The following is a 27,047-nucleotide window of genomic DNA, read 5'->3' on the forward strand; positions in this document are numbered from 1 at the left end:
CCCTGGCCGATGGTCGGTATCGTTGGCGGCACGACCAGGTGCTCAGAGTAGTTGCTGAAAAGATTGCCTTAGCAATCAGCACCAGCAAGCATCATCATGCTCCGAGGAAGGCAATCTCTTTTATTAAGGCTGGAGAGAAACCCCAGGTGCGCCCACATTTGTCAACTGGCCTCCTCAACACAGCCTCTGATTGGCAGCTACAGGCTGACCTGGGTAAACAACTAAAGTTCCCTCAGAACATTGCAAAAACATCACTCCGGCCAGACATGATAATTATTTCTGAGGCCTCAAAACAGCTGATCATGCTGGAACTCACAGTGCCCTGGGAAGAGCGGATTGAGGAGGCCAATGAAAGGAAACGAGGAAAGTACCAGGAACTAGTGCAGGAGTGCAGGGGAAGGGGCTGGAAGACTTTCTATGAGCCCATAGAAGTGGGTTGTAGGGGCTTTGCAGGACGATCACTCTGCAAAGCCCTAGGGCGGCTGGGCGTGGCTGGGGCAGCCAAGAAGAGGGCCATCCAGGCTGTGAGTGAAGCGGCAGAGAAAGCCACAAGGTGGCTGTGGATCAAGAGGGCTGATCCGTGGGTAGCTACTGGTACGCAAGTCGGGGCTTGATCACCCCCGGCTGGGTCGCCTGGGCGAGGGTGTATGATGTTGTGAGACCCGAAACACCTGATGACCCTAGGATACATCACTGAAGATGCGTACCAGTGCATCCAGGAGATGTGTCTTTATAGTATAGTATAGTGTAAAGTTCAATGTTTTCAGGCCTAATTTCCAAGTAGAGATGGAGCACCATGGGTAATACAAAGGAATCCTTTGTATGGGTTCAAATGTTTTCTTAATTGAAACAGATGGCAGGGTTATGTCTTCAGGGTATTTATTGAGATGTAGTCAATCATTTTTCTGATTCCCATTATATAGCTTGGCTTTTTACATTTATTATAAGGGAAAATATGAAGCAAACACTCACCAGTACCTCTGTGGTTAAGATTAACCTTCCACTAATAAAAGCCATGCACCGTGATGCTAAATGGGCTGTTTGAATTTTCTAAAGCAACTTAAAAACATTAACTTCTACTTAAGACCAGTGTTGTCACTGGCAAAATCTGCCCCAACACCCATTATATTCAAACAATCCAAGTGGCTGTGTGAAAACAACAAGCAGTGAATGCAGCACACAGGTAGCTGGAAGCGGCATTAACAGAGAACCATCAACAAGCCATAAAGCATGAAACAGGCTCACTGGGGAAATATAAGTTGACCATAACTGAGCCATTGTCATTGTTATTAGTGGTGTGTGCTGTTAGCTTTATGGTTTACTTGCAGGCCTACAAACGCAAACAGAGGCAATGAATACAGTTTGCAAGCAAACATTTACTGACCTTGTTGAACTCATGGAGGCACAGAGAGCCTAAAAATCCCCTCCAGGTGTTGTTCAAACTTCACTGGTGATACAGCCAGAACATCAAACTCGTTCTCCCACAGAACAGGCCTCCAGCAGTATACTCATATTGCTGGTGGACTAACTCCTCAATGAAATGCTACGTTAGCAACAGCAGATTAGCATGAAGGATCAAATCAGAGGGGCAGGGCTTTAGTGGTTTAAATTCAAGGCCTTTCACAAAAGGGCCAGAGTTACCATGGTAACTAATTGCAGGTATATGTCTAGGCTAGCTATGAGGGTTTTTATTTGTACTGTATTTCAAATATTTCTCTGGCAGTGTGCTAGTGCTAGTTTTTGGCAGTATCCCTTTAAAAATATCCAATTTTAACTTACTACAGTAAATATTAGAGATGGACCGATCCGATATTACGTATCGGTATCGGTCCGATACTGACCTAAATTACTGGATCGGATATCGGAGAAAAATAAAAAATGTAATCCGATCCATTAAATATCACGAAAGCACCTCACAAAACTTGCAACACGCTGTAACTCACCTCAGAACGTTAGCACGTCGGAGCAGTGGCTGTGGCATGCGGGACCTGTCGTGGTCTGGATAGCATGTGGAGCTTCGCTCCTGGCATTTCATCTCCGACAAAGTTATCCCCGAGAGAAGTAAAGCAAGTGTGTAAGTCCATCTCTGAATGTTTGTAAAGCATTCCTGCGTTAAGCTTAACAAGCGACTGCCTCTCGCTCTCCGGCTGCTACTTCAATCGTGAAACTGATCAGCTGATCGGCTTTTCTGTCGCGAGTCCTCTCTCTTGTTTGTTTTTGGTCCACTTTGCACCAGAAAGAGCAAACCAGCGGCTGAACAACAGCAGAACGTTTAAGCTTGATAAGCTGTTGTTAGAATTTATTTAATATTTCTTTCTACACCAGGATCTTTTTCTACGTAGCTGACGGCTGTAACTGTGCAGGGGCGGATCTAGCAAAGTTTAGCCAGGGGGGCCGATAGGGCATGAACAGGGAAAAGGGGGCACAAAGACATACTTTTCTTTCTTATTCTCATTTAAAATGTCGAGCTTTTAATAAATAATTATCTGACACCCAAAGTTTTAATTTGATGTAAAATGAATAGAAGTCAATTACTGTATATAGTGACTATTAAGTCTAATATATATACCCTAGTAAGCTATAGTACTTTTTCCTTTGGGAAGGTACCATCTGTGCAGTCTGCAATTTTGTTGAAGAAAGATGTTGAATCTATTTAATATTTCTTGAAAAATAATTGATTTCTGTGCATTTTTTTTTTCACACTGCATCAAATTAAGGTTGATTACGTCGATTAAGCATCATGAGGTGGAGCGTGAGGGGTGGTTCCCTATTTTTTATTTATTTATTTTTGTTGTTGCTGGGAGTTGGAACCCTATTAGTTAGGTTGCTTAATATTTACGCTAAGTACTCTTTAAAATACCAGAATAGGGAGGATGGTGTAGGTCTAAGTTTATTAGATTGATCAGTATTGCTGAACTATGAAATATTTTTTTTGTATACAGGTATAACAGAATAGCTTTAGTGTAGTTGTTGTTTTAAACTTGAGTATGAACTTGCAGACTTGCAAAATGCAGCAAGATATTTTAAAAAACAGTTTTGTTGATTAAAAAACACTATATCGGATTCATATCGGTATCGGCAGATATCCAAATTTATGATATCGGTATCGGTATCGGACATAAAAAAGTGGTATCGTGCCATCTCTAGTAAATATAGAGACAAACATGGAATAACACCCCAAATAGCATCAAATGTTTGGTCTAAATGTAGCTTTAGACCAAAATTTTGACTCTGACTGCCTCATCTCACTCTGGTGTATGAAATTCGGGCTACATCTGATCTGGTGTCGCACTTTATATGTGACTGCATTTGTATCCCACATTTTAACCAAAGACGCAGACAGAACAGCAGTTGAAATAACAGTTAACAGTTTGAACCGTTATTGCGACAGAAAAAGCAAAGACCTTTACTTTCCATTAATGCTTGCTGTAGGATGACTTCTTTCATTTTAATCTTGATATCAGTGAGCCTGTTTGAGGTTGAATAGGGTCGGCTTTTATGGCCATTTAAAGTCAAGTTATACAGTGAAGGATAACATATCAGCAATCAGTAGAGCAAATATACTACAGAAAGAAAACGCTGCTGGATTTCAGGCTACAACATATCTGTTATTTGTAAAGCCCGCTGCGTGGAAAATCTATGCTGCTTTTGTCTGGCTGTTCATTACCCAGCAACATAGCCATCACCAAATATTTAGTTTAGCTTAGTTAAAGCATCATGAAGGATCTGAGCTTCGTGAGTGTTTGTCAGTTGTGAGGGCAGTGCCAGTAAAAGCAGCCTTCCTGCCTCCCAGTGTCCCACTGTGTTCATGTAGCCATACAGGAAAGAGGAGCTTATTTTTAGGCTCTATTTTTTTGTTTTGCTTTAGCTGGTTGGCATATAGTAACTATATCATCCTGCTGGCTGTGGACAGGCAGATGATTTCATAATTCATAGTATGAAATTTTTGCAAGTCAATCTAATTATAAATCTAAAAGCGTTTATTCCACGTGTTGTGTGTGTGCAGATTTTGGCTAATCTGGTGATGGAGACCCTTCACCCTGACATAAGAAACATGATCGTCCCTCGCCTGAAGGGGAAGATGCAGCAGAGGCAGAAGAACTGGATGCTGGTGAGTTTCTGTCAATCTGTACAGTAAACTTGTAAAAAAAACACACAAGTCAACCAGTGCAATCCATTTATGCTCTTGAACTCCTCCAGATATCGGATGCCGTGTACAAGCAGGTGTTGACTCAGACCACCGGGCAGTACGAAGCTCTGGTTGAAGCCTGCGAGGCCCAGAGAGGCCCACTAGACGCCAGGCTGCGAACCGATATGGACCAGATCATCACGTCTAAAGAACATGTCAGCAGCAAGATCCGAGGTATCAGCAAGAAGATATTCCAGTTTCAGCTGCCACAGACATAAAAAGTACCCCAGCTAGATTTCCGTACACTGCCTCAGTTTACATCCTCACTCGTGTGTATGCAGGATGCTGTTGAAAATGGTTCACTCGGTACTCGCTGTGACTTGACACGTAACCCCCTCGATCACAGATGTGTGCTCTATTGTTCGCCCACTATTTGACTCAGTGACATGTAGCTGTGGATTCTCTGAATCAGCGGTTTTGGCAGAGAGGAGTGATTAGTCTGATCACCGCATGCTCAAAATTCTGAAAACCCTTTTTGGACATTTAGTAACAGGTCCTGTAACTCTGTAACTAAACCTCCCTCCTTAGCAGGCATTTTCCACTTCTTCTGGCGTTTGCACATTGTTGTCACAGCTTGTTTTGCCCACTGTAACTTACATATTGCTTGGCGTGCTGAGCTCTAAAGCAGCAGAGTACCCGGTCTTTGGCGCAGGCTGGTTGTTTCCTTCGTGTGTACCATTTCCCACTGAGCTCCCACTGAGTGGAGGAACTGCATTCCTTCACCAGCACTGCAAAGGCCATTTCTGACTTTGTAAATCAACTGAGCAAAATAACAAAGGGTTATGTAAGGGATGTGAGGCTTATGCATGGCTTCATCAGGTGTAACTGTAGCTATGATCTATTTTTATATTTATATTTTTTAGCATCTGCAGTTGCATTGCGTTACACTGGGTAGAAAACCATAAAAACAAAAGGTGTGGCCCTTCCATGGAAGCAGCATTAGTGTGTTTACTTAAATGTCACCACATGCATACCAACCATTTCAACGACCAAATAATATCTCTGATATTGTTGTGACTTTCTAGCACAGCTCATTTGAAGTCGGTGCCACACCTTTGTTTTTCTTGTCATCAGCATGCGTCGCTTGTTTACAAGCTTCAGTAACTAACTACTTTTTACCCCTTCTTCCATCCTTCTATTGCTTCTGTTGTGCAGCTCTAGTGCTGCCAAAAGCAGAGCAGATCCTGCGGACCAACATCCAGCCCTACATCAACTCTATTTTGGAGGCGCTGATGGACCCCACTAGCCGAGGTTTTGCCGAGGTCAGGGATGTTTTCTTCAGGGAGATGGTGGAGATAAGCAAGAACTCACTCAACGGAGGGGGCAAAGAAAAAATGGGAGAGGTTAGTGCCTGAAAAGGCATGTCCAACCTGCGTTATCCTAAATCAGAAGTCAGCCAAGTTGTTGTTAACTTTCCCTCTCCTTGGGTCAGTTGCACTCACCACATTGCTCTTCTCTTTCTTTCTTTCAGAACATGGAAAGGCTGTCAATGCTTGCCTTCCATCCAGTGAAAATGCAGAGCTGCTACGAGAAGGTGGAAGAGCTCAACCTGGAGGGACTGCAGCAGAGGTTCGACGTCTCCAGTCCATCTGTGTTCATCAGCAGGGCTCAGATCCTTATGAGGGAGGTAAGATGCAACAACCCTCCTCTGTAATATGATGGGAAATATTAGTTTTAATCACACACTCCTGTCAGGCTCTCTGACAACACTCCCTGCTCCTCAGTAAGCTATAATACAGCAGCATCCACACTACCTCTGCTGAATTGTCTACCGCCACCTGCTGGCCAAAAAAAAGAATATGCAATTTGAATCTGAGTTGTGGCACACCTAACCTTTTTATAATGATTTCATTTTGACAGCAAATGGACAATGCAGTGTACACATTTGAACAGCTGCTTAACCAGTCGTTAGAGGCCCAGGGAGACAGTGACATGTGCAAGCTCACCCAGAGATGCCAGGACAGAGTTCTCAAGGTAAAACACGAACACATGGAAAGATCAAAAGAGGAGACGGTCAAATACACATATATATATATATATTTTAAAATGATTCTTATATTGCTCACAGTTTTCAGATTAGATATTCCAGGAAAAACCTGTTTGTGTTAATGATGTTTGAGTCCATCAAAGTTCAAATGAACTCAAAGCAGGTTAATTTGATGACTGTCTAAAGAGGAGAGGATTTTACAGCAGCACAGAATAAGTGTTGAAAGGTCTGAATCGCTAAAGGTAATTCATGTCCCTAAGCTATGTTTGTGTTTCTGGTTTTTCCTGTCAGAAATATGACTATGACAGCAGCACGGTGCGCAAGAAGTTCTTCAGGGAGGCTCTGCTGCAGATCATCATCCCCTACATGCTGCAGCAGCTCGCGCCATCCTGCTCACCTGTGAGTAACACTTGAAATAAAAGTGAATGAACTGTCTTACAAACTTTTCCTTACATATAATTTATGGGATTTGAAGGATAAAAACTGTAAATAATAAAACACAAGATGCCATACAATATATGAGTGGGTTGCAAAAGTAGAAAATTTAGTACCTATGAATCACCAAAGCAGCAAATGTACATTTGAGGGGGAAAAAAAGGCATAAATATTGACTCAGAGGGAAAAAAACAAAAAGAAAAAAACCTGTTGTCATCCTGTTTCCCCATCCTATTTACTTCATCAATATGATGCTTGTGTCTAATCTAGAACCAGTCCCATGACTATCAAAAGAAATTCAGTGATTAATTTTTGTCTCACAATAGCATTCAGTTTCCAAACTAGAAGACAAGTTCTCATAAATCACTTAAAGAACAGGTTTTGAACTGGCACCAGAACTAGCGACAATCACTGAATCACGTCGGTGGAAAAAGAGGTAGCGTAGTTAAATGGCTGCACAGTAGGCAGACATGTTTCTAAAAGGAACTTTTGCCATGAGTAATGCTTGAAGCTTTTTTGTGAACTGAGAAGTTTTCAATCATATTTCAGCCCTGACCAGAGAACAAAAGGACTGTCTACTAGAAGTTAGAGAGGGGGATCTCCTCTTCTGCAAACATTTGGACTATCCCAAAAACTGCTGCAATGGTCATCAAAAGATGTCTTTACTGATAAAATACTGACTCGTCATTAAGGATACAGGGAGCACATAAATGTCGTCTTTATGAGGGGAAAAAAAAAGAGTTGAGGATGCATTTAAAGAGCATTTTTGAGAGTTATGATTTCAGCCTCACCTGCTGACCAACTAAAAGGATTGGTGCTAGAAACGACATCCTGGTCTTATTTGAATTCTGTTTCCTTAGGAGCTGCCTCGTTTCAAGGAGCTAATCTTTGAGGACTTCTCGCGTTTTCTGTTGATAGAAAATATGTTTGAGGAAGTGGTGCTGCAGTCTGTCTCCAAAGACATAATGATGGGTAAGGGCCAGGATCAAGATTTAGAAACAGTTTTCATGATGATGGCATCAATGGATAGCTGCAGTAATAACATGCCTTACCTTTTCCCCCCGTGTCCAGCTGTAAAGGAAGCAGCTGTGCAGAGGAGGCATAACCTCTACAGGGACAGCATCATTCTGACCAACAGCGACCCCAACCTGCACCTGCTTGGGGATAACCCCCAGGTGGACTGGGCCACCAAATTTGGCGGTGATGAGCCGGAGGGCTCTGTCAGCAGTGCAGATGAAGGAAGGGGTTTTGGGAGAAGACGCAAGCAGGTGGTGTCAATGATACAGCTGGACGGGGTGCCTCTGCCCTATGAGTCCTGCTTGGAGGTCCCAGGGGTGGAGCTGATCCCTGAGGAGGATGCTGAGAGCAAAGAGGAGGAGAATGAGGAGGACCAGTTGGGAAAAGCAGAGGACCTCAGCCCCAAGTCTCCTGATAGCGTGAATGAAATCAGGGACTTGATTAATCCAGTGGTTGAGGTGGCGGTGCCAGTGTCCAAGGAGCAGAGTGAAGTCACCAACAAAACAGAGGCGACCACTGGCAGCATCAGCGTGGAGGATGGGGTCGAGGAGGGCGTGACTCACGTCACCACTGTGGTGGAGACTGTTCCAAAGGGGTCTCTGGGAGAGAAGACGTCCCCACAAGCAATCCTCCAGCAGCTGTTGGCGAGCAAGAAGCAGGAAGTTGATAAGGAGGAAGCAGCCATCCAGAACGCCATCGAGGAGCTAGAGATAGCAGTGCAGGAAGATGAAAGTGAACAGATTACAGAGATCTCTGCAGCCGAATCAGATAATGAGTCCTCCCCACCACTGGTTACAGACTCCAGCTCACGTGAGGACAGCGGCTTCCAGTCACCCACCAGCGAGGGACCAGTTGACAGCGAGCCTCAGCCAATCACAAATGGTCTGAATGGAGAGGAAAAGATAGTCGACCCTGTAGAAGTGGAGGTTGTTTTATCATAAGAAGACATTCCACGAATAAACTGGAGAAACCTGCAGAGATGAATGGCAGCATGCATAAATATTGAGAAGCTGAATGAATATGGATTGTATTTAAGGGGTTAAAAATGCCTTTTCTTTGTTGCTGTTGATATTGCACACTCCAGAACCCAGTCCTCCAGTTTTTTGACACGTATATTTGGTGACTGGTGAGTGTAGACTTTCTTCATATTCCGCATGTGTCAGTAAAGTCATATCCAAACCAAGTTTTGTTTTTTTGTTTTTTGTAATAGCAGGAAATAATTTGAATATCTGTAACATTAAATGCTCTTGTAATTACAACTTACACTTTACTACAGGTAATCGGAGCCTTGCCTAATGTTCTTAGCCTCTATCTGGTCAGCAGGGGGTGCTACAGCAATACTTTCTTCTTCATCCTGATCTGTATTTATCTATTTTTTTGTAAAATGTTACTTTACAAGCATGCAATTTGTTTACTTTATGGCCTTTATGTTTCAATGCATTTCAGTACAAACAGGCAGGGAATGTTAAACACATCTACAGTAACTTTAAAACAATGGATTTGTTTTTATTTTTAAACATTTAAAAAATAAAGCTTCTTGAAGAACCATCAACAGCTCTGGAGGAAGCCCGCTTGATTATTAGAAGGAAAACTTGGCTTTAGTGATTCTAGATTATCACTTGCATCAAATATCACATCTTTTATTTAAAATTATCCATCTAACATCATACACACTGCTGTAGTGATCTCAAGCTGTAAATTTAGCTTGTGTTTTATGTGACAACAGATAATAGGTTTTAATTCCAGTCTGTTTGGCAACCCTACAGATAACCGTTTATTTTAGGGGGGTATAATTTGTTTATAGTTTCTATGAGTGGTTTTATGAAAAGAACTTGTTAATTTGGTACTAAAGGGGGGAAATTGAAGCTCTGTATGTGCACAACAGTATGAATGTTGTTGAATTTAATGTTTTTGCCTGATTCTGCCCTGATCAGACCTGCTATGTACTAACTGAAAGACTCAAGGTTAGACCTGCGTGCGATTTACATTTTAACACCCAATAACTTTTTTTTTTTTTAATTCATAAGAGCAACAGAACTTACACATTGTCAATCATTACTTTTCGAAAAGACAACACCTGTCTTTAGACCATCGATTCCCTTTGAAAAAAAAAAAAAAAAGGAAAACAGGGTAGAAGGAGGCAAAAGCAATTAGAAAAATGGGTTTTTAACTATGGTAAGAAATGATTAGACATTGGGTTGATAGTCCATGTATTACAGAGTGTCCATATTTAGCCCTTTTCTGTGTGTGAGACACTGACCAAGTCGTATTTTTCCATTAAATCCTGAGCAGTTAATTTAATATTAATGTAACCATTTTATCTAGTCAGGACCCAGATTCATTATTTCCAATGGAGGGCTACCTTGTTTTTATTTATTATAAAACCTATGTGGATTATAACATTCAGGTGTAAACAGTTTTTTTCCTGTTTGTTGTACTTACGTTTACTTAAAATATGTATCGAAATGGATGAATAAAAAACAAACAAAGCATAAGACACTTTATCGGCTTCATTCTTTATCTCTTTATTCTTTTTTTCAAAGACAAAAAAAGAAGCCATCACCAGAAAAAATCTTATTGATATGCAACAGTAAATAAAGCAGTTGAACAAATCTGTATAAGCCTTTAGTGTCAGTGATTTTTTTTTAAATCAGTTAAAAGAAAATATTACCAAAGATAGGAACTTCTGAAACGTCTCAACTGTCAGCTTCAAGGCACTTTGCTTTTCTGATTGTGGTTAAACAATTGCTACAGAACCACATGACCATGAATAATAACAAACCAAGATGACCTTTCACAAGGTTTTACAAGCGAGAATCACATGTATCAGTTCCTCATACGGACTCCAGCGCAATGCAATTCTGTCTCATGACCCGTGACTGTAAATGTCTGACTTCGCTGCAAGTCAGCTTTAAGATTTTAGTCCAAAACACTTGACAATCAAATATCAAGTTCCATCTTGAATCATTTGGCAGCAAATGGAAAAAAAGAAAAAAGAAAAAACCCAACCCTAAACAAAACAACAACAACAACAACATAGCTTCCTAACACACCACAATCTGTGCAGACTTCCCATCTCTGGGTTTTGTGTTATCATTCTGTGGGTGATTCCAGTGCATTTCTTCTTCTTTCTTTCTTTCTTTCTTCTTTCAATTGTTTAGATTTTCAAGATAATTTAAAAAATAATAATAATTAAAAAAGCAGAATTGAACAACACTCCTACTTTTCCTGGAGATTTAAAAAAAAAAAAAAAAAAAAAAAAAAAAAAAAAAAAATCATTTTTCCACAGGTATTACTCACACAGTCTGCTGACTTAAAAGTGAAGCAGAACTAATACTAGGACTGGAAAACTGAGTGTTTTCTTAACATTATGTACCTTTAACAGAAATGATCTATTTGTTAATTAGGGAAAAATGTTAAAATGTAGCATTTTCTGTTTTCTGGAAGCTTAAAATGATTTTCAGTTTCTATATCCAGATGAGGTTTAGGCAAAGTTTAGTGTCATGTGGCTCATTCTCCACCAATTTTTCCATCCTTCGAGATCCTCGGATAGTAAAAAGTAAACTTTTCTTTATTTCACTATTAAATGTCTGTGCCATCACATCCGACCTAAGAGAGGAAATGAGATAAAATAACCGAGGACCGACCCCGTGATGACCCCGAGGAATATCCAGGTGTTATAGGACATGACGCACAGCATCAGCATGTAGGCCAGAGACACCTGCAGCATGTGGAGGACCGTCTGTATGATGTGCAACAACCAGCTGATGAAAAGAAGAGGGAGAGGGTTATTTACAAATAAACTAATAAGTCAAATACATCGTTCAGGTCTCGACATTCAGTCTGCCAATATGTGATGGTCTCAGTTTGCCACACACTTTTGTTTAATACCGCCCAAAAGATAATAATAGTTGCAATCTAGGATACACCAACAAAAAAAGGGTGTCACCATGCTATGGAGGTTACCACCATGCCACAACCATACAGTTCAAGTAGATGCATTTCTGCATTTTATTCAGTGATTTGCATTTCACAGTACGATCCATGATAAAAAAAAAAAGTTACTAGAAATGACTTGCTTACCTGTTCCTGGTACTTTGAGGTGTAACGACTGATGCTATAGGGGTCAGTGAGGATTCAGAGGGGCTGCTGTCCAGGACAGAGATGCTGTCGCAGTGGGAAGATGGGGCGTCGTATGGAGACTGAGGCTGGGTCAGCTTGGAGGGATTCCCCAGCCACAATCTCCACACTTTAAGCACCTCGTAAAAGACAGTCAGAAGCAAGACCACCAGCACTGACACCACCATCCCTGTAGGTACAAAAATACAAAATGTTAACTCACAAAAAAGTCACTATTAAAAAGTACGTTTATGCAATATGATGATGATGATGATGTGAAATTTATTTCGGTCAACAACAACAACACAGATTATCATTTTACATAAAAGTACTCAATCCTACAGTAACCGACAATGGAATAGGCTGAAGGCTTGTGGCTTATAATTATCCTGTCCTTTACCCCATAGGAACAATCAAATCCTTAACCAAGAAAATAAATAGCATTGATAAATAAGTTATATAACAGTTTGAAAAGAAATCAATGATAAATCAAGAAATTAAATCAACACGAAGTTATTCATCAAACCAAATTTCCGTAACCTTGAATGATACAAATTTTTAAATTCTTCCTGAAAAATGACAAAGAAAAACACATCTTCAGTTCATCATTAAGTCCATTCCATAATTTCACTGCCAAAACTGACACACATCTATACTTAACATTGGTTCTCACTTTAGGTATTTCAAACTTATAAGACCCCCTCAAATCATATTTTCCATCTCTTAGTTGAAACATACTTAAAACACAAATTAGAACATTTTTCATCACTCGATATATCATTTCTAAAGTTTTAGAATGAATTTTAACATAGATGATCCTACAAAACACTGGTTGGTGGACTCCCTATATCCAACTTTATTATTCTAATAGCTCTTTTTTGCAATTTAAAAATTGAATCCAAATATGTTTTGTATGTGTTCCCCCAAATTTCTGCACAATAGATCATATAAGGCAAACAAAGGGAAGTATACGATACATAAACGCAGTTCTTATTCAAAAAAAATCTCTTGTTTTATAAAGAATAGAAACAGATTTGGATAATTTCCGTTTCACATGTTCTATGTGGGGCTTCCAACAAAGTTTATCATCAATAATTACTCCTAAAAATTTTGTCTCATATACTCTTTCAATTTCAACATTATTTAAAGTCAGTTTTACTTTAATATTACTTTTACTACCTCCAAATAACATAAATCTTGTTTTACTTTCATTCAATGATAGTTTATTAAATACAACCATCTATTTAACTTCATGAGTTCTGTTTCCACTGTTTTCAGTAATTTCTTTATGTCCTTTCCAGAGCAAAATAAGTTTGTATCAACAGCAAACGCCACATATTTTAAAGTATCACTGGCTGTACAAATATCATTTATATCAAGTAAAAATAACTTAGGTCCCAAAACAGATCTTTGCGGAACTCCACAAGTTACTTTTCTAAGTTTAGATTTCATGTTATTAATACTCACATATTGGAACCTATTATTCAATAGGTTCCTTTGAATAATACATCATTATTTTTGCTACTTTCAGATTTAGACTAGATTGACACCAACATCTGTTCACTTAATGCGAAGCTCCAGCCAAAAGCAGGTTCATGAAAAATACAGAGGACTGGAAGCATTGAGAAAACAATACATTTTCTCTACATATAGCTTGAGAACATTTTCCCTGCTTCCCCTGGGATACATGAGGGGTATCTGTTCTGGCAACTCCTCTACAACCGTAATATTTTAGTATTAAAATTTTTTTTTTTCACTTTAACAACTAATTATAACCCCTTAAACATCTCCTTAATGTAATTAAATCTAATCCAGATCCACTTCAAGGCTGGCATATTTGGACAAATGTAGAAAGGGGTTGGTGCACAGTCTTTCAAAGCTGTTTAAAAACTAACTTCAATTAATACATTTTTGGTTCCTGCGACAAGTTTAAAAAAGAAAAAAAAAAAAAAGAAACACTTGACAAAAAAAAAAAGATAAATCTGAAGCAAATTTTATCAACCTGTTAAAAACAAGTTTGAACAGGTTTATTCAAGCTTCAGTTCATGAACATGGTAGATCAAGTTTGTATAGTAATGTCAGCAATATTACAGAAACACTCCACCGTCATCAGAAATAAGTATTTGAATTGCACCACACAATTTTTAAATCCAGATGAACTGATTCTAAGGCTTTTTCGCAAGACTTTAATACTCTGCAGCTTACCTGCAGGGCTGTGCACATCCCAGAAGTCAAACAGCAGCGTCACACTGCTCGAAACCCCAAAAGTCATCTAAAGAAAAATGAGAAGGGTATTAGGAGTTGTTCACTGGTAAAGTGGAGTTTAGGGCCAACATTTATACTGAATGCAGTGTTGTCCAATGTTCCAAGAACAGTCCGTACAATAGTACTCAAAATATTTCTGATTACAGAGTGAAAAACAAAGAATTTAATTTATACTACTTTGCACAAATATGCTGTATATACACACACATGATTTTGTCCGACAATTAGAGGACATACTGCCCCACAAAGGCACACTTTGTTCAGCCTTGCTGCTGTGGATATGGGCTGACAGAGGAATGCACGGTCTGTGGCTCTTGCTTGCTCAGCAGCACAGCTCTATCCCTGATAATTCACCACCTGTCTTGGCATAACTGCCTCTCACCAGCTGCAAACTAGCAGATCTCAGTTAGGCATCAGCCTAGCTGAGATCTGCTAGTTATAAAGTCTGGAAATGATAAAGTTCCAAATTTAACAGAGCTACACTGGCTTCCAGTGTCATACACACTGACCTAAAAATTCTCGCCTTAGATGGTCTTGGATCATTGTCTACCACTTTATCTCAGGGCACTCTGAAATCCTCCAATGACAAACTGTTAAGACATACGATATTTCTCTCAAAAAAAAAAATAAAATAAAAAAAATCTGGGAGCAGCTTCGGCCCCTCATGCCCCCAAACCACCGTTTGGCTTCTTTCTCCGTGACTCCATATCTCTCTCTTTCTGCCTCTCTCCCTCTTATTGCTTCATCTTCCTCATAAATGTTTTTATGAATTTAGATTATCAAGCAAAGCACTGAATGGAGTACCTCACTCAACTTTAGGAAAGCCTTCAACTATTGAGGGGAAGACCACGAAAGCCTTTCTAAATATGGTCACACTGAAGTGCACAGCATAGCTGTACATTAGTTGCATGTAGAATTACACAAAGCTTTGTAGTTTGTCATCTACATATTGTAGTTGTGTGTCACTGATCGTTTAAAGCATTTTTAAAAGAAAAAAGTCTACTGCAGTTATTATTTGTGCCTTCTTTCTTTGTGAACAGTCTCCCTTTTCTGCCTAAGCTAACCAATGAACAATCAACCCACATACAGCTTTTTGGAGGACTGCACACAAGTACATTTTCATATCCTCTGCATATTCGAAGACCTACACAAACAGATACCAATGTGGGACCATAAACACTTCACAATGTCATTACGAAAGCGGCACCATTGTCAATGGGAAACTACCTGAAAGGTTCACTAAAAGGTGGAAAACAAGAACCGATCTGAGCCATCCACTGGAGCCAGTTTTCCCAGTTTTAGACTTTGCTGGTGATCTTGCGTAAAGTATAACCAACTGTAATAGAAAACTGATGCCCAACAGAAAACCGCGCATTTAAGCCTAAAGCCATGTGTGATGATGCAATTTCTGATATGTAAAGTAAATGGGGACAGTTAACTATGCAGATGAGTCTGGTTATCTTGGAACTCGTCCCAGCAAAGACAATGCAGTACAAAAGACTGTCGGAGCAAAGGATTATCTGCTTTATCCGGAGGCCAAATCAATAAGCTTAAGAACAAAGGTCCATCTGTCCAACAGTAACCAGAGTTGTTTTGTTTGGTATTGTGGCCACTGGCTGTGACGTAAAAACAATCGATGCCTTAATCCTCCTTATTTCCTGGACTTCTAAAATTTCAACTATACAGTCAGGCCAGATGACCAAGTTCAGAAGTGCAGTGCTGATAATCAAACATCCTCAAAGTTCTTCCCGAAACAACTTGGTGGACGAATGTGATGACCCCTTGTTAGAATATGGACCTAACAAGGGAGAAAGCACAATATGAAGTACAAGACAAAGCATAGAGGGAAGGATTTTATTTTCTACTTTTTCCTCTTCTCTTTCCTGGTGGCAATAATGGTTTCCCCTCCTTGAGCCTTGTTCTGCTGATGGTCCCTTCTTGTTACAAAGGAGGCTTGTCCTCCCCACCATCCCCAAGCGCTTGCTCATCAGGGTTCCAGCTCACAAAAATTGTCGTTAAAATAAAAGCTCTTTGAGATGACCCTTGTTGTGAAGTGGCAATGTATAACTAAGACTGACTAGATGATGAACCCTAATTAATTCCATCATGTACATTCCTGTCTAGTTGTGACATTCGCAAAAAAAAAAAAAAAAAAAAGACAAAGCACGGCAGGCATCCTGGAGGTCAGATATTTGGGCAATCACATCATGTAATGGGGCCATTATGCTTACTGTTCCATTCGACAAAAGTCATGTCATATCCTCTGGTGCCGGTCGTTCACCTCTCGATTAAGTGACTAATGTGACAGGTACAATGGAGGCCTAAGAAAAGAACCAAGTTGACTCTTCTTACAACTACTGTGCTATAGAAAACCAAGTAAAGGCCTCTCGGCCTGGGGCTCGGTCACTCAGGCACAGCTGGCGGCCGGCGGAGCTCACGGGCGCGTCACTGCAACTCCCCCTGGCTTCTGCTCCGCGGCTGCTGAGTGAACCCTCATCTGGGACTCTCCTCAGCTCTTACTGGAACAGTGGCGCGGCTGCCCCTCTGTTGGTCTTCCATGGTCTCTTGTGTTCTGGGGGCCTCTGGATGTCTGGAGTTTTGATCTCCTCCATACCTGCTTCACACCCTGGAGGACGGGGCTGTGGCCCCCCCACACTCCCTGGCAGATCGTTACATGGAGAAACCTTTGGAATACAAGCGTGCTGATCCACACAGGTATGCACACGGGTGTTCACTGCTCGTAGACCCAAATTACACCTTTCTTGGCTGCTACTTCGAAGCACATCTGTCCTGCGTGCTGCACAACAACATTGAATATTTAGTATTTACTGCTGTTTACACTTAGCTAGATTAATGCGATGGTGTTGTGTTTAGTATGTTGCTTTGTTTTGGGGTTTTTTTGTCTTTTTTTGCTTGTTTTCTATTCTTCTCTCAACAGGTGATCCAGGAGATTTTTATTTTTTTTCTCCCCCCCTTTCTCACTGTCCCTCTCCCCTTCTGTTTTTCCTTTCCTTCCTCTTTCTTTCTCCCTTTCCTATCTCTCACTCATGTCTGTCCCGTCTGTAACATCTGAAAATAAAATATAATAAATAATAAAAACAAAGATCGACCAAATGGACCAATACGGCAATGCCACGATGATCCATTTGGCAAAGTAAATCCATTGGGTATCCTTGTTGGTCTTCAGACAACAATTCTGATGGCTAAAGAACCAAATGGGACAGGCGAAAAAAAAAAAAAAAGAAAACCAAGTAAAGCAGTCAAAGGATAATCCTATATTGGCTCTTAATCTACAAAACATTTTACTCAACATGGTAGTGGTCTATCACAACAACTAGAACCAGCAGAGTTACACCCATCCATCACTGACACCCTAGTCAGGCTGTCAAATACCCTACTGAACTGAAGTAACCTCACTCCACACCGAAAGGTCTCAAACACCCACAAGGTTCAAGCTAACCCAAGCACCACTTAACTTCCTATCCAAGTTTTCCTTCCTTTATGTTTTATCAAATTAAGGATTTTTGGAGGTAAAACGCAGTTCCACAGAGAAACAGTGTATAATCAGAGCCAAAACTGAACTATGAAGCCATCTGTACATGAATAATAACTCAAAATTATTTAGTTTGGGTTCTAACTTCAGAATTCACCTTCATTCTGAAGCCCTAACCACACGTGGTTTGTTTAAAACTGGTCTGATCAGCTACCCGACTGCTCTCCTTGTCATCTTTTTAGTGAGCTCACCTTAAGCTCAAATCTTAGTAATTATGGTACTGAGTGAACTGTACTCCGTTTAAATAATGAACTATCCTACAAAAGCAGCATCCAATTTGTGATAAATGTAGTTATTATTTTAAAGGCAAAAAAAGAAGAGCTAGAAAGAGCTGGCTTTGCTGCACAGTGAGAAACATTAAATTTATGTCTTTATAACTTCTTTTAATGTGAAACGGATACATGGTGGCCAAAGTTTCCATTTAAAATGGCACAGGACAGCAGAGGTGATAAAAAAGTCGAAGTATTTGACACAATGAAAGAACGAGGGGAAAAATCAAATACAGACAGCTTGAGTCAACAATCCAACTGGGGGCTAGACTCGGAAAGCACTGTGAGCTTATCTTTCAAATACACTTTGGAAAAACCAGGTGTTTGTTTTCAAGGTGACAGTTGGGACTGAAAATGGTGTAATTAGTGCTGCTACTACAAGCACTCAAAATGACTGTATTCTGCACTTTTACACGAATACAGAACAATTTCCGAGTCTCAAAATGTGCTTTCACTATTTAGGTTTAACCGATAACTTTCATTTAAAGGTTATTTAGGGTAAAAATATCACAACTGCAATAATACTACTCGTTTTAGTGGACCTATAGTTAACAAAAGTCACTCGGGTTTTATTGGCATAAATGCACTAAAGACCCTAAAGCAATGATTGAGCTTATTTTAAATTCCAAGTGCATAAAGCAGCAGCACCTACATATGAATTCACATCTGCAACTTGCATACCTAAACTGATCTGACCCGAATTTATTTATTCTCAGAAATCGACACTTTAAAAAGAAAACAGCACAGGTGACATAATGTCCAGCTTTGGATGACACTGACAGCAAGGTATAAAGTTAATCATATGGTTACATAACACTGACGCTGTTGTTTTAGTGTTTTTGTAGTAGACTTTTAAAAAAGGGGTCTCAGTAAGCGTCCCTTCTCATTAGCTTAACTATAAACATGATTCAAAGTAAAGTTAACACATCTTAGTTTTTAAAAGATGAGTTATCTCCCAGACTTACGCCAGGTCAGACGGTAGTAGTTTGTAGTAGTAGTTTCACAGCAGATTATTTCATATTTTTTTAATGGCTTTATTAGATGCAGTGTGTCAGAAACCAGTAAGTACTGCTTACACCGACTCCCTGGGTTCCCTGAAGTGTGCATGACGTGTTTTCCTCACACTAAGTGAGTCAGTGCCACACATTAACCAGCAAAGAAACGTCTCAAATGCAAAACAGCTTATTAAAGTAGCACATATGGCGTATGCTAGACCGCTGAGTGACAAAACAAACACACACAAAGAGAACTCACTCGCATCCTGACGAGCTTGCTGCGCTAACGTTGACACCACACTTTCAGCGGTTATTGAGCGCAGCTTCCATCACAGATGAGTCTCGGTCCGGACATTCAAGCACGAGCCATTTCCACATCATCGGCGTGCATTTCTCAAATATGCCTCAACAGAAACAGCCAGTGTCCCACCTACTCAGCCCAAAGACGCTATGTATGTAGCCTGTGGTACCACGTGACTTCGCCTAACAAACCACGGTTGACGGTTAATGTAGTTTTTCAACATGTAGGGCGAAGGCAAACATCCTGAGTGCGACTGCGCAGCCGAAATAGAGAGTCCCGGATAAACAACCGTTACCCTTCAGATTAAAGAGGGCGGCTACAACCCCCAAATATTTGAGTTTAAAAACGAGTGAAATAAGACCGCTAACTGAGCAGAAATCGAAGCTTTTAAAGCGTTTAATGAATATGTATTATGCAGAACCAATGACTGTAGAACGCTGTGGTCATGTGACAGACGGAAGCAGCTCACACGATTCTTGGAGTTGTATCAAGGACACATCTAAAACCTGCAGAACATCGGCACTCGAGGCCTGTAGTTGCCCACCCCTGCTCTAGACCATCACTCTCATACACTTCTCTACCATTCCTGACTTCCTCATGCAGTCCCACACTTCCTCTCTTGGCACCCGTCATAGCCTTCCTCTAGAATCCACCAAGAGAGTGCATCACATCTGCAGTTCTTTTCCTCAGCATGACCCCGTACTGTTGATGTATACATGTTTGTCTGGAACAGTTGTCTCTTGCAGGGACCACCTGTGGTGGACGTTTCTGTCATTTCAATGTTTATCTATTATTTATTTACTTTAGTATGGATGGCAGTAGGGGAGGTCTTTATTAGTAGCCAAAGCTGTTAAATCATGTGAAAACACTATTAAAATGGAGATATTTATGCCCTTGTTCACATTTTTCAAAATTATTCAGTTGACCAGATTGCAGTCTTTGCCGGCCGTTTCTGGCCCCACACCTTATGTTTTGAAACCCCTTCCATAACATTAAGTCTGGCAAAATGTTCAGGTGTAATAGTAAACAGTCTATTTTTTATACAGCAGAAAACTTTGTTTTTTCACAGAAATGTGGGTGGATGTAGTGCCTTGCTTCCCCTTACCCCCTTACTTTGTCGTTCTATGCAGTACAGCTTTGATTCTGCACTGTAAGCTGAAACTGTACATGTAATGGTTGAGGTGCAACTATATCCACACTGCACCTGTAAACAGCTCATATAGTAGAAAAATACAAAACTGGACACCACTCATCAATATATGAGGGGAGGGGGGAGGGATGAAAAGATAACATAACGAGGGGTTTCATAAAGCTATAGTACCTTTTGGTGAAGAGGATTTGAACAGAATGAAGGCTGGTAAAGGCAGCATGAAATGGCTTCAGAAAAGGAATTGCACAAGTTTTTTTTCTCCTAAAACAAAGAGTTTAAAACAAAGTTCAGCAGGTCTACAAAGTCCAGTGTCTTACTGTTTTTGAAAGCTACATCTGTGTACATCAAGTGCACTTTGCACAGTCCCGCCAGACACAAAGCAGGAGGAGCATGTCCTGATGTCCTCATAGAGAAGAAGAAGGTAGTCCACCGCAGGCTCATGTAAATGTTGAAGGGTATCCAGATTGTTTAAGGCATGCTTTCACAATAATGCAGAGCCACAAGATTTCTGTTATCAGAAACTCATGCTGTGATTTGAAGCGGAGTGGCAAGATAAGACGAAAACACACGAAGAGTCACACAAACATTCAGTGCAGATGTTGTGCTTCAGATTTTCAGGGACATTAGGCATTACTATGCCTGGAGGATGTGGATTAAATTTTTTGTCATCAATATATGACAAAACATGACAAATGTATGCAACTACGTGGAACTGTAGCACTGAAGTCTATTTTGCTGTTATGAATAAAATGAGAAAAGAGTTTTTATACGTGCAAAACAAAAGGTTTGGTGAACAAATATCTATACATACAACAGAAAATAGCAGACATTTGTGCAATGCTAAGATCATATTATGGTACAACAACATAAAATCAATACAAAATACAATAGTTAAACCCCACTGCTGACCACAAGCAGAAATGGACAAAAAAGGAAAATATCTCCACTTTTACAGATGTTCGATCAGAAATTGGCTTGAACTCAAGTTTGATTGAAGTTAAACTGCATTTTACTTTCTCTCTTTCTCTCACACACACACACACACACACACACACACACACACACACACAGTAAATGAAGTGCTGAGATGTCCAGATGTGTTAACATCTGCACTGACTGACACACTCAAATCACCAGAAGAAATTTAAGGCAACAAAGGGGAAAAATAACATAAATCATCCTGATGCAAACCACATGCATCTTCAACCTCCGTTTATAAGTTCTGCTCAACAGAAAGGAAAGAAATACATTTCTAGAGCGGACTTCAGCTGGTGAATCACAGAAACAAGGACTAAGTTAGGTGGGTCAGTTAACATGGCTGGTCGTTTTAGTCTCCAGTTTTAAGAGCAGGCTCAAAAGAGATAAAGCCTGTACCGGTATCACCCACAAGGGGGCAGAGTACGGCTTTCGGTACTGCAGACCTCATAACCAGCTACAGGGAAAATGAGGCTCACGAGACAAACTTCCTCTGAATACAAAAGTGGTACGGCAAGAAAAATATCTTAAGGAGCCAATGAAAGGGAGACGTAATGAAATAAAAAATATAATAAATAATAACAAAGTTTGACTGCACTGCTTTGTGGAAGCGTTTTTGATTAAAAGGCCTTTTCCTCTTAAAATCTAATTTGTATTTAATTTTCCTCTGGTCTGTAGTGCTGTTTATCCATCACTATTGATTCGGTGTGAGATTCCCAGTTTCCGACATATCAGCTCTGCAGCCGTCTGCTTACTCTTGGATTTAATGGAACTGAATGGCACGACACCTTTGGAGCTAAAAGACACACACACAAAAAGAAGAAGAAAAAAAACATGAAAGAAGGAAAATATCCATCCATCCATTTTCTGCCGCTTATCTGGGTTCAGGTTACAGAGGCAGAGGTCTACCCAGAGGCACCCAGCCTCTCATTGGGTTCTTCATTGCATTTCCAACCAGCTGAGCAATGTAATCTCCCCAGCGTGTTCAGGTTCGCCATGGGGGCCTCTTCCCAGTAGGACATTGTGTAAAAAAAAAAAAATAATAAAATAAAAAATTCCAGAACTACCTCAACTGGCTCTTTGTGATGTGAGCTCCACATCCTACTGCTATGGGAGAGCGCAGACACCTTTCAAATATCTGTTATCTCATTCTTTGGCTTACTACCCACAGCTCATGACCACAGGCAAGGGTGAGAATGTAGATTAACTGGTAAATCGACAGCTTAACTTTTATGCTCAGATCTCTCTTCTTCAAAGCACACTGGTACGGCCCGTACCACACCCATCCCTCTGTCAATCCCCCGCTCCTCTATTCCCTCACTTGTCGGTTCAAGACCCGGGACACTTACACCTGTCCCTGACCCAGAGTGCACACTCCACCCTTTTCCGGCTGAGAACCATGCCCTCAGTCCTGCAAAGTGCCTCACTGCCTCAAGACACATCATCTACCAACAGCAGAGAGGTGATCCTGAGGTCACCAAACAAGAAACCCTCCACCACTTGGATGGATTTATAAATTAATAAAAGTTATGAACAGAATCTGTGAAGAAGGGCAGCCAAAACCCATCGAGAACGCATCGGAATTACTGCCAACAGTGCAAACCACAGCCCATAACAGCCTGAAAGATAAGGAATAGCCACATCATGACCTGGTGACACAAAACAAATACCCCGATTTTGTCATGAGCAGTTTCGTTTAGGAACAATTTTATTTTCTATTATCTACATCTGCAAAAGAAAAGAAGCAGCTTAGCTGTTGTGGAGGCTTTTAATGATTACATTGTGAGCCTCTCGTCATTTGTCGTTGGATGCTTACTTCTGCAGAGGGATATGGTTGGCAAACGTTGACAGAAGAATGATGGCAATAGACAGTAGAATAAAAGGTTTAGGACTTTGTTTGAGAAACTGGCTCATGATTGCTGATGACCTTTTGAAACGTATTATTTTAAACATTCCATGTAGCTCCATAATAAGGATATTTGAAATCGGGCAACTCACATCAAGATGATTTAGATAAAAAACAAACAAACAGCACAACAGACCAGAGGAAAACTACTGAATGAACTGAATTTGAATTTGCTCCTTGAATTATTTTAATCAGTTACTCAGCCGAGTGGTTTCCCTAAGGACCTACTTATCTTTATAACCATTCTGTGCATTTAAAAACAGATTTTGATGTGAAAAGAAGCTGTTATCACAGGCATCACCTGTGACTGTGTATTCCTCTTTTTATATCCATGATGGAGGCAGCTCTGCCTGCACGACGACGAGGACAGCAGAGACATGTACAAAGAGCAGCGGACCACACTAACAAGCACATGTTTGGACCCCCGGACCCCCCCGCCCCACCACAAAAAGGCCAGACTGAAAGCTTTTAGTTTCAAGGCATCACAGATGCAACAACATGTTGGAAATAAAAACACAACAGACGTGTCCAACGACTGATTATTCTAAATGCTGTATAACAATCTGAAATACTTTTTTCTTTTTTTTCTTTAGGCACAGTGATGTTCACCTGACATTATCTGCTGGGACATGAGGAAAAATTTAAATTCTTATATTCATTATAAGAAATTATCCCCTTTTTAAAAAAACAAACAAAACAAAACTCAATGCAGGACAAAGAATCAATCCTTGGGGAGTTTGAAGCATCCATCCTCTTTTCATCCACCTTGTCTCTGGATTCGTTTCGAGGCGAGTGCAAACAGGTGTAGGTGGGAGTGGTCACAATTCTTCATCCACCTGTTTCTTCTCTACTGTCTACTGTTGAAACTGGAGTTGGCACTACTGCAGCTTTCCTCATAACTAGGTGGGGGCTCTGGAACACACAGAGGCAAAGAAAAGTAAACGGGACTAGATAAGAGTTTAAGGTTATCTCGGAATTTTACTGTGATTTAATCTACTAGAGATTATAGGCCAGAAAATGCAAAACACATTGCTTAGTCATTTTGGGGAGTGGGGGGGGCGCTATCATGGCTTCCATGAGTAGTAGTGAAGTCGAACTCTGGAGCTGAAAATGTGGAAGTGCAAGAAACTGCAGGCCCTTTAATGTCCACATTAAGGCTGGCTGCACATTTTAAATACCCAACTATACAGCATTACAACAGTTTCTTCCTAATCTGGAGTATTTTTATTGTTATTATCTGACAAATTATGTGGACTGCTGTGAATGGAGCCTGGCCGATACAGGACTTTATAAGACTGGTATGTACAGATATTTGGTGATTTAAAAAACAACAACCCAATATCGGCCAATATTTTTAAAACTTGAAGCATGATGATGATGCAACTCATAAATGCCTAATTAGCCATTACACCTTGCAGGTGATTGTCTGGGTGTGGTAGGTTTATTAAGTACTAACCATGAGGGTAGTCAGTAGTGCTGTACTCTGGAGGGAGAATGAGTGAACAGGAAGTGGGGGTTGGAGCAACATTTCCCTCAGTGAAGAAAGGTATGGTGGCTCCTGTGGACAAACAGAAGAGCGGAGCAGATGCATCGGGGGGATTGTGGCTAGGCGGCGCTGCCGCACCTGGTGCGTAGCTGAAGGCGCTGGGAGACATTGTGACTGCCTGGCCTGAGGGATCCTGCTGTGAGTGACTCTTTGTGGGAAGTTCCTCACTGGTAAAGCCTCCTGCACATATATCATCGCCTCGATCCTCCTCTGCTGGCGGAGCGCTGGGCATCACCCCTGCTGCACCCGCTGGACTGGTGGGTGTAGACCTCGTCGGAGACTGGTTTAAAGCGATGTTTCCGATATAGATAGGCAGAGTGACAGCTGCTTCAGGATATCTTAGTGACACCTGTAACACAAACAGAGATCCGTGAAGGGAGCAGCGGGATCAGTCCCTGTTAACTGTGCATTACTCACAGCTAATTTATTTTTTATATTCCCCCCACCCAAGTTGATCCTGTGTCTGTAGAATCTATTCTTTAAAAGTTACCACCCCTTTTGGGTACCCTTAGCAAAGACCCTTTGTTTGTGTAGAAAAGTGTCTGACACCAAGAATTAAAAGCACGTTTAATACATGCAGCCACCATTTTAACAGCTTAGAAATGACACAAGCAGATTACTTTAATGAGTTCCTCTTAAAGCAGCAGCACTCAAGAACACCAAGAAACTGCAACCTGGAAAGTTTTGCAAATTGCTTCCCCTGGCAAATCGAACCGTTTTGCCAAACTTGCAATCATACTTCAATGTAGCACTGAAAATGGTAAAAAAATATCTGAAATGATGAGTGGGGAAGAAAAAAAATATCAGATGATCTGCTATTAGCTGCAATGGTCATTTGCAAAATATCATCATAGAGGAATTTCTGAACTTCTTCCCACTTCAAAAATCTATTGTGACCTACTCATACTTTCACCTTGGACAATCACATGAATTTTTTTGATTCATTTGGATCCTACGATAATTTACTTCTTAAGGTCAACTGTCCATTAAAAGCTTCACTGCTCTATAAGACCTGCAGCTCCACTTTAGTTATTTCCTAATACTTAGATCCAAACTTAGATCCAAAAATAGCTCAGAAAATGAAAAGTTAGAATCTTTATTTGATATTTAAATATTTAGGGTCAAATTTATTTATTATTATTTATTTTAAATGACTTTTTACAGTTAACTTGTAGTACCTTCACAGCCCACCAGATGGCTGCCATCAACACTCTGTGGTCTGATTCAGAAACAATTAGGACGGCATAAAGGAAGTAGAAAAATGAAAAGCTGGAGCTGAAAAGCTTCAACTAACATATGTTAAACCTGCAAAACTGCTATCAACCTGGTATAACACACACACACACACACACACATACACACACACCTGAATGAAATAGATGATGTCTATAAGGTTGCAGCCTGTCAGTTGTGACTGAGGGAGTGGAGGAACGATGATCTGTTCCTTCCACTCTGCATGTTTTCCTGCCTTCACTTTCGCTCCCTCCACCTCTGCAATGGTCCGTAGGTCTACCACAGGCTTGTTAGTCTTGTAGGCCACTCTCTGGTGTGACAAAGTCAAACAATTAGAAGCATGAAAAGATGTAATGGCAAATTCAAACCGCTTCACACACCACTAATGTGAAAGCTCGCAGGATAACTTACTGTTCTAGAAATGATCAAGATAACTGTTTTTATCTGAGGTAAAACGAATTTTATGTGTGTCCACATGAAAAGATTTGTTACTTGAGTGGAAATTCTGGTTTATTCTATTATTATAGGTCTAAGAGTTCTCAGTCCTTCTTAAAGATGATTTACACGAACCAAGGATGAGTTAAGAAATACTGATATAACTGTCTACATTTAATAACATACCTGTACGAGACTGGCCAGTACACACCCCGTGTCCTTGCCAGATTTGTTGTGGATCTCGGTGAATAACTTGATGACCTGACCGGGGATGTAACCCTTCATGTCACTGCAAACTTTCAGCATCACAGTCCCCGACTTCACCAGGAGGTAGTTGAACTTCTTGGTGGCCACAGCAGAACTGTGATACTGAAGAGGCAGAGTTGTTGAATAAACGTCTGTCTGTCTGTACGTTGGCAGTAATTAAAAAGTTTGGCTAGCAGAAGCTGTGCAGACTCTTTATTGCAGGATAAACAGGAAACTGACAGTCATCAGGAGAAGAGACTTGATTATGAGTAGGAGGGAGAGAACCCTTTCCTGCTCTGCAACGAAATCAAATAAGCTTCGACAAAGATAAAAGTTTATTAAATAAAGAAATGCATTACAGCATTCTTTTCAATCCAGTCCTAAATGCACTGGGCAAGAATCAAAGAGAATAAAGGTGAGATCAAA

The 27,047-nt window shown here is 40.5% G+C and overlaps 3 protein-coding genes across 3 annotated transcripts in view; 1 reads left to right on the forward strand and 2 right to left on the reverse strand.

Annotated features, from left to right (window-relative positions):
• Positions 1–10,127, forward strand: part of niban2a (niban apoptosis regulator 2a) — a 36,500-nt gene extending 26,373 nt beyond the window's left edge. The window contains exons 7-14 of the mRNA XM_086300200.1: positions 4,007–4,111; positions 4,201–4,363; positions 5,345–5,532; positions 5,661–5,816; positions 6,050–6,163; positions 6,468–6,575; positions 7,472–7,583; positions 7,683–10,127. Of these exons, the coding sequence (XP_086156326.1) occupies positions 4,007–4,111; positions 4,201–4,363; positions 5,345–5,532; positions 5,661–5,816; positions 6,050–6,163; positions 6,468–6,575; positions 7,472–7,583; positions 7,683–8,569 (1,833 nt within the window). The 3' untranslated portion in view covers positions 8,570–10,127. The remainder of the gene's footprint in view (positions 1–4,006; positions 4,112–4,200; positions 4,364–5,344; positions 5,533–5,660; positions 5,817–6,049; positions 6,164–6,467; positions 6,576–7,471; positions 7,584–7,682) is intronic.
• Position 10,128: 1 nt separating this feature from the next.
• Positions 10,129–23,581, reverse strand: slc31a2 (solute carrier family 31 member 2). The gene is made up of 4 exons (XM_086300203.1): positions 19,089–23,581; positions 13,953–14,019; positions 11,712–11,937; positions 10,129–11,392 (listed from the first exon to the last, which is right to left on the reverse strand). The coding sequence occupies exons 1-4, from the start codon at positions 19,092–19,094 to the stop codon at positions 11,227–11,229; spliced, it is 465 nt and encodes a 154-aa protein (XP_086156329.1). The 5' UTR covers positions 19,095–23,581; the 3' UTR covers positions 10,129–11,226.
• A 25-nt stretch (positions 23,582–23,606) lies between these two features.
• arrdc1b (arrestin domain containing 1b) overlaps positions 23,607–27,047 on the reverse strand; it is a 55,411-nt gene continuing 51,970 nt past the window's right edge. Inside the window, exons 5-8 of the mRNA XM_086300201.1 lie at positions 26,562–26,744; positions 26,074–26,250; positions 24,618–25,056; positions 23,607–24,073 (exon numbers count right to left, since the gene is read on the reverse strand). Of these exons, the coding sequence (XP_086156327.1) occupies positions 24,009–24,073; positions 24,618–25,056; positions 26,074–26,250; positions 26,562–26,744 (864 nt within the window). The 3' untranslated portion in view covers positions 23,607–24,008. The remainder of the gene's footprint in view (positions 24,074–24,617; positions 25,057–26,073; positions 26,251–26,561; positions 26,745–27,047) is intronic.

This window comes from Aulonocara sp. 'chitande type north' Nkhata Bay, linkage group LG7, assembly GCF_057382095.1.
Source record: "Aulonocara sp. 'chitande type north' Nkhata Bay isolate Kocher_YH1m ecotype deep benthic linkage group LG7, A_spYH_male_GT1.1, whole genome shotgun sequence".
NCBI classification, from domain to species: Eukaryota; Metazoa; Chordata; class Actinopteri; order Cichliformes; family Cichlidae; genus Aulonocara; species Aulonocara sp. 'chitande type north' Nkhata Bay.

Bases quoted from the DNA above. Each gene is read 5' to 3' on its own strand.
- slc31a2 (XM_086300203.1), bottom strand. The intron at 11,938-13,952 runs GTAAGCTGCAGA...TTGTACCTACAG, and splicing joins GGATGTGCACAGCCCTGCAG to GGATGGTGGTGTCAGTGCTG. The intron at 11,393-11,711 runs GTAAGCAAGTCA...TCTTTTCATCAG, and splicing joins CCTCAAAGTACCAGGAACAG to CTGGTTGTTGCACATCATAC.